The sequence below is a fragment of the Hemiscyllium ocellatum genome, chromosome X (genome assembly GCF_020745735.1).
Source record: "Hemiscyllium ocellatum isolate sHemOce1 chromosome X, sHemOce1.pat.X.cur, whole genome shotgun sequence".
Lineage (NCBI taxonomy): Eukaryota > Metazoa > Chordata > Chondrichthyes > Orectolobiformes > Hemiscylliidae > Hemiscyllium > Hemiscyllium ocellatum.
Genome location: NC_083453.1, coordinates 12405207 through 12417911, shown reverse-complemented (window position 1 = coordinate 12417911; position 12705 = coordinate 12405207). Strand labels below are relative to the sequence as shown.

The 12705-nt window shown below is 38.4% G+C and overlaps 1 protein-coding gene across 2 annotated transcripts in view; it reads left to right on the top strand.

Moving 5' to 3' along the window:
* Positions 1-12705, top strand: part of LOC132805701 (polypeptide N-acetylgalactosaminyltransferase 6-like) — a 72001-nt gene that overhangs the window by 45439 nt on the left and 13857 nt on the right. For both annotated transcript variants that reach the window (XM_060820891.1, XM_060820890.1), the window contains 3 exons: positions 4868-4985; positions 8642-8842; positions 10717-10848. In XM_060820891.1, coding sequence (XP_060676874.1) covers positions 4868-4985; positions 8642-8842; positions 10717-10848 — 451 coding nt within the window. The remainder of the gene's footprint in view (positions 1-4867; positions 4986-8641; positions 8843-10716; positions 10849-12705) is intronic.

Here is a 12705-nt window from a genome sequence, read left to right as displayed (position 1 = left end):
CCATAGTGAAATAGGCTGTCAATGTTGTATTTTGACATGTGCATTAAGGCTGGTTATTGTGGTAGGGTGCTGGGTAGGGTGGAAGGAGTATCTAACCACATCCAACCAAAGCCCAGGTCTTCCAAAGATCCAAATTGGAGAAATTAACAAAGAAATAAGAGGATAAAGGTCATAAATACACCTAGGCTTTTGTTTCCAGATAATTTACAGTACAATATGGCAGCTAGGGTACTCAAGAATTTGACTGCTAAAATGGGTTTGTGGTTGAAACTTGCCTGATGTTAAACTTCTGTGTGGGTTTTTCAGTTTGTAACAAAATAGATAAAGTATTGACACTTCTTCCCCACCCATAGGTTACAGACTATAATTATCAGAATCATTGCTGTACTGAAGAAGTGCAGCTGTGACGTTGCTAGGGTAAAATTACACCCTTTTACAGTCCCTTGCTCGTATTAAATATTGTAATTATATATTTTTGTGCATAACCTATCTTTTCTCTCTTGGCTACGAGACAACCGTCTTTACTGGAACTGTAAGTAATCCAAAAAGGACATCATCTCCATCTTGGTGGATTATTTAATTTGATTATTAAAGCATTAGAGCTGGAAGCACAAAAGCAGAAGCTGTATGGTTTTGGAGTGAGATCTGCAGAAGGTCAATGGACTGGTCAAAAGGGCACATAATATAAACATTTGAGAATGTATAACCACCAAGCAAAAATTCTGTTATCACTGGACGATTGCAGTACGTAGATAAAGCGTGACACAATTGATAGAGTGGATATGAATTGTAAAGTTGAATGCTGAGATGGTGCAAGAATGTATTGATAGATCTTAATGGAGGACTAGATGACCAGACAACTGCCGGAGAAGCTGGCAGAGCCGCAAACTAATTAGTGAGGCCTTGTGACATCTATGACTGGCTTAAGTAATGATGACTGTGCAATTGACTGGAAGCCTCAATGTTTCCATCTGCGCATAATCTGCTTGCATTATGAGACCAAGGGTACACGTCCATTCCTGTCATTTCCCAGATCTGTACAAGTCCAAGCAACAGCAACATTGTACTCCGTGTTTCTTGCCCTAAAGTTTGCTTTCGGGGTAATTTTTTTATTCATTAATTAAAGGTTTTCACTGAGTCTGAACTTGTGACTAAAATGCACCATGGAAGTTATGCATTAACAGCAGGTGCTATTACTTTGTGAAAGTGCCAGGAATTAATGGAGTAGGTGAAATATGCCGTAAGTTGCTCTGTACCATAACTTGATGGGATATTTGCATCAGTCCTCTGTCAACAAGCTACTATAAGTTTCTTATTGCACATCCAGGTAGTCAATGGTGGATGCCAATTTTTGTGTTGCAACTGACTGAAAGATAATGGTGTGAATGTCCTGGTATTCACATGCTTTATGGCCCTCAGTCTGAGAAGCCAACAGAGGACCTTTTTAAGCTTTGGAGTTTCACCCCAGCAGCCTGAAAATTGTTCTTGTTCTCTTTTTCTAATTCTTTTCAATTTACATCGTTTCTTGCCAGTTTTGCCATGCAGAGTGTCCTTTTGGTGTCTTATCATCATCATCATCATCATCATCATCATTTGTGTTCTGCTTTGAGGCAGGTTCTGGGCGTATTGTCTGCTGATGCTTTATTGTAATCTGTTTTCTTCACAATTTTTGACAGTGGTGGTTTGCTATTGCCTTACACTTGTTAGCGTTTAAAGGTGAGTAATTGCAGAACTCCTCCATTTGTTTATGTGCTAGGAAGGAGAAAGCATTGCAATGGCCTACCTTCAGAGGCTTCATTGAACTGGACGTGAATATGATATTTGAGACACTATCACCTGAACCATTTTTACCACTCCATTCTTTTTTTGCCCCCACCACACTTCCACCAGAGTGTATACAGGGAATAAATCCCTTTTAGGCAGTTTTGGAGTTGAGTGTGCATAGACTATGTTTCGCCAGGGCAGCAATTCCTAAAACTAAAGTCCATTTCCCATAGGAACTTGTCAATGATAATGAAGGTGACAACCACATTCAATGTCATTGGGTCCAACTCCTAACAGTCTGACACTGGAGAGTTTGAACAAAAGCCAAGCTTTTGCATTCAACAGATGACAGATGCCCTCTTCCATAATTCATTCAATCCGGTCTATCTCCCGCATGGAAAAGAGACTCATTGATCAGTTTCCACAAGATTTCTGGCTTCTTCAGAATGCAGGGGCAATCAATGGAACCAACTTGCTGTGCATGAAAGATATAGTCATCGCACTGTTTGCCTGTATGCATGGTGTGATTACTAAATGCAGTAGTGACGCCAATAGTCAAATATCAGTATTGTCTGTCTATTTTATAAGATGTTTGATTTGGATACTGTTTTTATTTCTAATGGGAAGGGTTAGCACTCATTAAATGCGCTAAATGTCTGTAATGTGTAACCTAGGATCGACCATTCAAGAACTGTTCAGGACACCTTTGTCCTTTATCATTCCACCATGAATTATTTAGCAATAGGGGCTAGGTGGATGAACGCTGGGGGACAAAATGTCTTGTGATCTTTCTCTTTCCAGAAATGTTGAGGTAAACTTAAAAAGGAAAGAACACACAAACAACATTTTACAACTTTAGAGAAAGAAAGGCTGCAAGAAATATATGTTTTAAAAGTGATTTCAGAAATTAGGTTGTTTATCTCCCATCACCTCTCCCCTCAATCTGAGCTAAGATCTACTCACTGCTTTTTATAGTGCTATGTAGTTGATCTGCAAGGTAAGCATGTGTAAGTTCCCTAATTTGTCATTGACCTTGTCATGGTGGTAATTTAAGCAAATTACAGTATAAGTACAATGTGACATAGCACATTTGTGCTTGCCATCTAATAGTATGAGTTGTCATATACTTGCAGCAAACCCAGGTCCAATATTATTTCTTTTCCTTTGAACGGATGCTAAAACTTTTTGTTGACTGCAATTCTTTAATCAAGTTATTTTGTGTTTGGAAATGCAGATGGCTGATGTTTATAGCAATTAGTAGTCATTAAATCTAAGCTTTTGAATCTAAAGTCCAGTAAAACTCCCACATTGCACGTGTCAGGAGTCCAGTTTTGAAATAGAGTCAAATAAACCTGTTGGCTAACTGGTCTATCCCTGACATTTGTAATTTCTTAAAAGTACTCATGACGTGAATCGTCAAACAGCAATATTGTGCCTATCTCTTTAGAGATTGTTTTGCTGCACTGTTTGATTTGGACATTGTTTCGAACTCCTCTGATAAATGATTGGCATGTCAATCTGCTTTTAGACACCTGGCTGGATCCAATACTGGGTAGAACAATTCATAGAATTCTGAAACCAAACTGCGAAGTGATACTCAGACTCCAATGAGTACTAATGCATCACATTTGTCGATGGGCGAGGATTATTGGAAATATCAGGCTGATGCAATGTTGGGTTGCAATGTCTGACAGTAGAGGTGAAGTGCACGGGTATAGAGAATTCCAATATGTACCTGACTCTAGAGTGCTTGAGAATGCCACTGCATGCAAAGCAGAACAGGATTATTTTCACTTTTGAAATAAAAGTACAAATTTAAAACCAAATCTAGTTCAATTGAACAAATAGTCATAGAGATGTACAGCATGGAAACAGACCCATCGGTCCAACCTGTTCATGCCGACCAGATATCCCAACCCAATCTAGTCCCACCTGTCAGCACCCAGCCCATATCCCTCCAAACCCTTCCTATTCATGTACCCATCCAAATGCCTCTTAAATGTTGCAATTGTACCAGCCTCCACCACTTCCTCTGGCAGCTCATTCCATACATGTACCACCCTCTGCGTGAAAAAGTTGCCCCTTAGATCTCTTTTATCTCTTTCCCCTCTAGTTCTGGACTCCCCAGCCCCAGGGAAAAAGACTTTGTCTACTTACCCTATCCATGCCCCTCGTAATTTTGTAAACCTCTATAAGGAAATGTTGAGATGTGTGTGCCGTTTTTGAATGGTGTCAGATCATTCAACAATATAATGCTACTAGAATCCGAAATGTTCAAGGTCAGCCTGTGTTTACTTAATTAAAACACTAGTATAGGCTGAGTATTGTTATTTTTATCACTGCATCTGTTTTATGCTCTTACCATGTTTCTGGCCATGTTGAATAGCTCCGTTCTATAACTTGACTCCAGAAGAATTGAAGAATTAAATTCCTAAGGAGTGGCGATTCCTGCATAACCCCATTTACTGCTTCAGGAGTCAGCTCATGGGAAAGCATTAAGTAATGGGCACTTACCTTGAACTGTCAATATCACTATTTCGAGGGATATGGCAGAGAATATAGATGTGTAAGATCTTGGAGATATCCCTGTCTTGTCTTCATGCTGCTTATATCAGTGGGCTCCCAAGGTTGTGCTACTTATGGTAATGTACAACTGCTTTCATGTAACTGAGAACAAGAAGAATGTATATTATACCAAAGGAATTTCAAAAGCATGATAGTATCTATTGAGGAAACAATGTCACTCTCACTGCAGTGGTTCATAGTCAAGGTCCATCACCACTTTTTCAACAACTGTGAATGGGAAATAAATGGGGTCTTGCTATGAGTACCCACGTCCTGAGAACAAATGACAAAAAAATCTCAGCGCAAGCAAGATAAATATGTATTAAAACGTGTTGTCCACGAGTTTTAAATTGCTGAATAAATAAGATAAATTTTACTTCATTTGAAAGCAATACAAATATTGTGGGTCTTCTCTGTCGAGATAGAGAGAGAGCGGGACAATGTCTCACTGATCATGTGGGTGAGCTTCAACTCGGCACAAAATTAAACTATGCAATTTCTCTGCGGCCACTACAGTTGATATTTAGTTTATTTTCAGGACTCCTACGTTTGCCGGTGGCCTCTTTGCGATCTCCAAAGCTTACTTTGAGCTGATTGGAACATACGACAACCAGATGGAAATATGGGGAGGAGAGAATGTGGAAATGTCATTCAGGGTAAACGCAAATGCTTATGTTTATAATGCTGACCCCTTGGTTTTGTCTGTTGAGATTTAAGAATGAGTGAGGTCCTTTGGCCTAATGTATGAAGGTGCTGTCTGTTGTTATAGTGGGGTGGGTGGGGGAACAAACACCTCAGACACTGTTCCTGCTGTTGATCACTATCCTGTGAGCTCAGCTGGAAAGTGTGTGGATGTTTGATGAGAACAGAATCCAGTGTGGCTCTGATGCTTACAGGACAAAACCCAGGATTGCGCATAAAGAATGGCTATCTCCTATCATAAGTATTTGACATTGGCGAAAAAACGTCTTAAGTATTTTTGTTTTATCAAGTTTAATGGTTTGGAACATTTTACATTAAAATATTTGCTTTGTTCTTGCAAATTATAATTATTCATTAATTTTGATATTACTCTAAAGCAGCTGACAGAAGTTCTTTTGACCTCAATAGTAAGTCTCACTGGTACCATTTCAGCGTTTTGGGTTCTGGAGTGAATTTCCTGACAATGCCTTTGGAGTCTGTTAAGATGAGGATTCTGCAAAGTCCTTATTGTTATCTCTGCTGGAATAATGACTGTCTGTCTGGCCAGTGGAAAATTCAGCGTCTGTCTTGAATGCATATGGTACTACAGGCCCTCACCAACCTGTGAAAGCAATCTGAAGCCCATCTAACCTACACTATTCCATTATTATCCATATATTTATCCAATGATCATTTAAGTGCCCTTAAAGTTGGCGAGTCTACTACTGTTGCAGCCAAAAACTGACAGGCATCAGCTGTGACTCCATAGTAATACCCAAGTCATGAGCTTCTTGGTTCAAGCGCCACTTCAGAATTTGAGCTCATAATCGAGGTTGGCACTCCAGTGCAGTACTGACCGAGTGCTACACTGTAAGTGCCACCTTTTTGTTGAGACAGTGTACACCCACTTGGGTGGACATAAAAGATCCCACAGCATTATTTGAAAACAAACAGCCAAATTTCCTTGTGTCCAAGCCAACATTTATCCCTCAACGAAAATCTAAATCAAGTGACATCCGTCATCCAATCTGGTCATTTATTTCATTGCTGCTTACGGAATATTGCTATGCGCAAATTGACTATTGTGTTGCTTACATTATAACAGTGATTACATTTCAGAATGACTTAATTGGTTGTAAAGCATTTTGAGAGGTCCGAAGGTTGTGAAAGGTGCTTTGTAAATGCCTGTCGTAGGAAAATGAAATTATTCCTAATATTTTTAAGACCAGATGGCTGCTTGGCAGAAAGCTGTCATTTTATATGCAGCCTCCTACTCTCCATAGCCTCCTTCACTCATTTGTGCCCCCCTTGGTGGCCACGTGTTCAGCCATTTAAGCTCCACACTCTAGAAAGCCCTCTTTTAAAGTGACCTACCTTACCAAGCTATTGGTCACTCCTCTTCTTTGTCTCTTTGTTCTGTCTAATGACACTTTTGAGAATTGCTTTTGATCTTCTCTGCTAAAGGTACTGAGTAATTTGGGTATTTGTCAGGTGTGCTGGACTCTTGTACTGCAACCTAGCCATTTCCTCACTGAATCAGTTTATTCTGTTCTTGAAACATCCTCCATCAATCACATCTAATGCAATATTTATGTTCAATGAGCAATATAATTTAACCATGCAAAAAATGGCCCTGGCTTTATTTTTGGGAAGATTCAGGAATGTTTGGTAATTGTGCAACATAAATCCGTGTTCCTCCCAGATTGTCGTCTAAATTACCAAGCCCCTCTTTTTAATGAGATTTAGAGAGGAGGTGTTTAATTCTGCATTGATTAATACTTTGTAGTGGAACTGGACCCTTGTCTCATTTGGAATGAAAATTGAAAATTACAAAAGTAGTAATGTAAAGGTGATCTTGGCTGAGTAATGGGAAATGAAGACACGTTTGCAGTAATTTTGTTTGGACAATGGAAGGGCCAGGTTTGTTCACTTGAAATGTTGTTCCTCTAAGCTTGTGAATATAGAACATGCTTCAATGTAAGTAAACATTATATAAAAATTGCTCCCTATTAGTTGGCTGTGAAAAATAATTCATTTTGGAAAGCAGCATTTCTATCCACTTAAACCTACATGGAATGTCCAAGTTAATTGACGAAACTGATGCCTTAGAGTTAGATGTTTGTGCAGCTAAGGCAAACTCTATCAGAAGGTGACAAAATAGAACTGTCATGCACGTCACAGTGATTCATTCCAAAGATTTTTTTTAAAAAACTCAACTGTTTTACTGCTTGTCAGCTTTTTGACACTGAGACTGGCTGATGGACTGGATCAGTATCCATTCTGTAAAATAGTATGGGGTTTGATACCTGAATACTTAAGGAATTCTGGAACATGAAGGGTTGTATTTCAGCTGAAACATTAGCCTCAGGACCTTATCTCCCCCTCCAGTGGATAGAAAAGATGTCACAGCACTTTTACAAAGGAGAGAACTTCTCCACAGTGCTCTGGACAGTATTCATCCCTGAACTAATTATTACATTGATGTCAGTGGGCATTTTGCTCTGCAAATTGGCTTCTGTGGTTCCTACATTACAACAGTGATCCACTTAAAGTACTTAATTTGCTATAACATTGTGAAAAGTACGATTTAAATGCAAACTCTTTCTATCTACCATTTTGAAAAGAAAACACTCAACAGTGCGATGAATGGTTGTGGTAGAAAATGGATTCTCTTTAAATTAGAGTAAAATGAATTAAATGGCCTTCCTTAACTCTGCTGATTTTGTAAATGATGTAACAACTGGAGACACTTTTTTTTTAAATGTACAGCGTAGTTTCTCATGGGAACACAATCAAGTTGGGAAGACACAGAATGTTAAGAAATATAACGGAGGGAAAGCTCTTTTAGGGATGCTTAACATTGGTTGTAGGGTAGCATTGGTGGGGTGCACAGGAAGAGATGAGCAGGTTTACTGAAATTTATCCTAAATTTGGCTTCTTTATCAAGGCACCAAAGTCAGAATGCTGCTTTCTGTGAAACCATATATGTTTGGATGAAGTGTTGGTGTATGAGATGTGGGGAGAAATATTATAGATTTTAAATTGAGACTACTCAACAGTCTTGGAGAAGCTAACTTGATTGAGCATGCAAACATGAAAAAGATGAAGATACATTTTATAACTAATTAACATACTCCGTACCTGTACTGATGATTCACACTGTCTGAGTCCATAACCCCTCAGTCTGTTCCCTCTGATCACGCTGTCTTCAGCCACTATTCAAAGAAAAATAAAGTTAAAAATCACACAACACCAGGTTATGGTCCAACAGGCCTATTCGGAAGCACTAGTTTTCAGAGTTGTGTGATTTTTAACTTTGTACATCGCAGTCCAACACCGGCACCTCCAAATCATGTCAAACAAAAATATATATTTAAACAGTATGTTGATGGTTACAATCTTAATGAGGTCAATTTTTATTTAAAAGTTCCAGAACCAAGAGTCTTTCTCTTCAAATGGGAAAATAAAATCTATTATTTTGTCCCATGTTTTATTCCGTGTGAAAAAGGTTGAAAAATTGCCAAAATAACTGGCAATTGGCCAAATGTCCAACAAAGATAATTCTGTATTAATTTTTTTAACTGATGTTTGGCATTGGCTAATGGCATATTGACTGACTGCTTTGTTTTAGGTCTGGCAATGTGGTGGGCAGTTGGAAATCATTCCTTGCTCGGTGGTGGGCCATGTGTTCCGTACCAAGAGCCCTCACAGCTTCCCAAAAGGTGTGCAGGTAATTGCCCGCAACCAAGTGCGCCTGGCTGAAGTCTGGATGGATCACTACAAGGAGCTGTTTTACAGGAGAAATCAGCAAGCAGCAAAGATGGCACAGGAGGTGGGTGATACAACTGGACTTTTTTTAAAACCATCAATTATAATCATTTTAATTTCTCCCCACCAAATAATGCTTGGTTAAGGAGGGTTCTTGTGAGCAAAACCACGCCCCCTATGTTCCAGTTTCTCTCTTAGAATCCTCATTATGTATCTCTTGGGTTAATCATCCTCAATTGCAACTTATTGAAGTTGACATAGTCTTGCATTACACTACTAGATACCTTTTCTGAATATTAGACACAGGTAAACACTGACCACTATAGTCATATATTTACTATGAATAAAGAGAGTACAAAGTCCAACAAATGCTCCCTATATTAACATAAACAGGTGAAAGTCCATAATGCATTCTATTGTTCTTTAGTCAAAGTAACTAAGGAAACAACTTTCTGAAGGTTGACAGAGCAAATCCTGAGGAAAATTTAATTTAACAAGGGACAATTTCAGGTGCATTCAACAAAACCATTAAAGCAGAGTGAGAAATATTTCTTTGACCATAGAATTTTGAAAAAAATGACTGAACTGTTTGAGGACTTTGTTCACTTGAAAGATGTAATACAACATTATATTCAAATATACAATAGCAGGGCAGCTATGGGGATGGATGGAGTTTACATGATGTTAGAAGAGAGATGTTTTCATCAATTGATCAGAAGGATGTAACAATTATAGAATCAAAATAATCATCTTTAATTACAAATGCAATTATAACATTTACATGGTTATAATCTTCTTCTGTTCTGTCACACACACTCATCCATCCTTTGCCTCCACCCCCTCCAACACCCTTTACCTGTTAGACTGATCAATTATCTTGTCATTTCTTGCCATGACAGACAATCTGACTTGACGCACTTCCAGTACACTATGATAATGGCATACATTCCATGTAATACACCAAGATAACCACTATGTGGGAGTAGAATTTAGCAAGACCAGAGTATTATGACCAAAATATAGTGTAAAGTGGGTAAAATAAAAATCCAGTTGGAATCTCAACACTTTTTTTTCTTGATGAAGCATGGCATCTCTCAGAAAATGGCTGAGCACAGTCCTGATTTAAATGTGTGAAATATATTTTTGTTCCTTTTTTCTCTTCACCAAACGAACCACCTCAAAACAAGCCAACAAAACCCACCTTCCAGAGGAAAATAAGTGCTAGATTTGGAACCTATTCTGTCATGAGGGTGTTTTATATTTAGTATTGTTTGGAGCATTTAGGTTTTGAAGGATTTTCTCCCCCAGGTTTTTTGGACATACCTGGAGTGGCTTATTTAAAACAGGTTATTTAAAATTCACTGGATATCGAAAGTCTTTTTTTAAACAAGGCTTCCTGTATATCATATGATGGGTGATAACTGCTTTCTTGTAGACACCAGCTTGGGTTGTTTGGAACAGTGAGTGGTTGAATAGGATCTTGTTTTATGTGGTTGAGTTGGAGGAAAGCCTGCTATGGACAAGTCTCAAAACATTCTATGCTTTATCCTTTTGCCTTCAAGAATAACCCATTGGCAAAAATGACTTTCATTTTCAGAAAGTCAAAGAGCTTTCTTTCCTCCTTGTTTTCTTTCCTATTTTCCTTAAGGCAGTGTTTAAATATATATTGTGTGGATATTTAGAGGGATGAGCATTAATACTTTAATATTACTGATTGTACATTAACAAAGTATTTTAGTTTTATTGAATAAGTTTTGGTTTGATAATATATTTAGTGAGAAACCTGATCAGTAGATCTTGTTATCTGACGCATCTGGTCATCGAGCTGATTGAAAGAAGTAACTTTACATTATGACTTGTGGAGTAGTGGAACTAGACCAATGGTGCTCTCCTCCAGCCTCAGTAGTAACAATCTGTTGCTCTGGCTTTTTTTTTTAGAAAAGTTTTGGAGATCTTTCAGAAAGGTTTCAGTTGAAAGAGCATTTAAAATGCAAGAACTTTACCTGGTACCTGCAAAACGTGTATCCTGAAATCTTTATACCTGATTTCTCTCCAGTGCGTTATGGGGCAGTAAGTAAAATTCTGCATTTAAATAACATGTTTTTGACTGTTTAAAGCAAAATTGACTTGAAGCTCAGTGATGCTTTGTAACCTGTTTTGAAATTCACTTTGCAAAATGTTAATGGACCTTGAAATTAGGTTGCGTTTGTAGCCAATGCCACCACGAGGGGGAGCACCACACTTGGTTGTGCAGAATTGATGTGACACTAATAAAACAGAAGAGTGTTCACTAACATTGAAAAGCTTATGGTGACCCAGGAGATTGTCTGTCTAAAAGCCTTGTTTTGTTCCAGTTGCAATTATATGTAAAATGTCTTGGAGTTCATGACCTAGATAAAACCTCCTTCAGTTAGCTTCACAACAGAAAGGTGAATCCAAACTGCTTCTCATCTAGGTTCAATCATGGTTTATAGCCTACATCACATAGTGAAGTGAAATTGCTTCAGAATAATGTAAAGTATGCAACAGATGTCATGTCTGCCTTCTATCCTCAAGGTATTCTTTTTCTCTCCCATGAATAATGTGACATTAGAAGATAAGAACTGGTAACAGGAGTAGGCAATTCAGCCCTTGAAACCTGCTCCACCATTCAGTAAGATCATGGTTGATCTTATCTTTGCCTCGACTGCACTTTCCTGCCCGTAATCCTTTAAATAATCTCTCTATCCCGTCCTCAAATTTATTCAGTGTCCTAGCGTTCACTGCACTCTGAGGAGTGAATTCCACAGATTCATAACTCCTTGAGAGATTGAGAGATGTAATCTCTCCTCATCATCTCTGTTTTAAATTTGCTGTCCCTCTCATGAACTACAACCTCTCATTTTAGATTGGCCCACAAGGGAAAACATCCGCTTTATACCTACTTGGTCAATCCCCTTTAGTGTCGTCTTTACTTCAATTTATTCTCCTCTTAATCTTAACTCCCAGCAAGTACAGGCCTAAACTGCTAAGTCTCTCCTTGTATGATATGTCTTTCATCTCTGAAATTAATCTAGTGAACCTTCTCTCTACCACCTCTAATTCAATTATATCCTTCCTCCAGCAAAGGGACCAAAGCTGTACACAGTACTCCAGATGCAGTCTCAACAATACAACCGTACGGTTGTAACAACACTTCCCTACTTCCCTACTTATCCACAATAAACACCCTCTGCCAAATTATGACCCATGCAATTAAACTATCCATATTCATTTTCAAGTTTCTTTCTTCATTGCGACTTCCTTTCCCACCCTTATTTAGTGTCATCACAAATTTAGTGATAGTACTTTCTGTCCCTGCTTCCAAGTTATTAATACAGAAATTGTCAGTAGTTGGGCCCAGAGGTCCAAACCCTGTGACACCCCACTAGTTACAGCTTGCCAACAAGACGATGACCCACGTCACAGGTCCAACTACACATTGCAGTGCCCTTTTCCTGCTTTGGGAACATATGCTCTGTTGAAATTATGCCACAGGGCACTATTACACGGATGCTTTACTACATAGCTTAAAATTCCTCTCTCTCCTTTAGCAGAGATATTAATTCATTTCAGCTAGCAGTGTCTGAAGACCTATCTCTGCAATAAGCAAGTAACCCATAGCAATGTTAAAATTCCATTAAATATTCTTCAACATTCAAATTTTAACAATGTTCCTAATCCCCACACATTCTGAAGTTTTACAGCATCAAAAAGGTCAAATTTGAGAGACTACAAATTGGAGGGTTACCTAATCTACTCTGTACACTTCTCAAATTGTCATTTTCTGAACCCATTAATAATTTTCCCTACACTACTTTTAAAATCTATGGAATAAACGTCTTGGGAGAAGCATGTGTGTCCATAATTACTGGTGGGTGTTTTCCTCTTCAACCCGTTTTAACTATA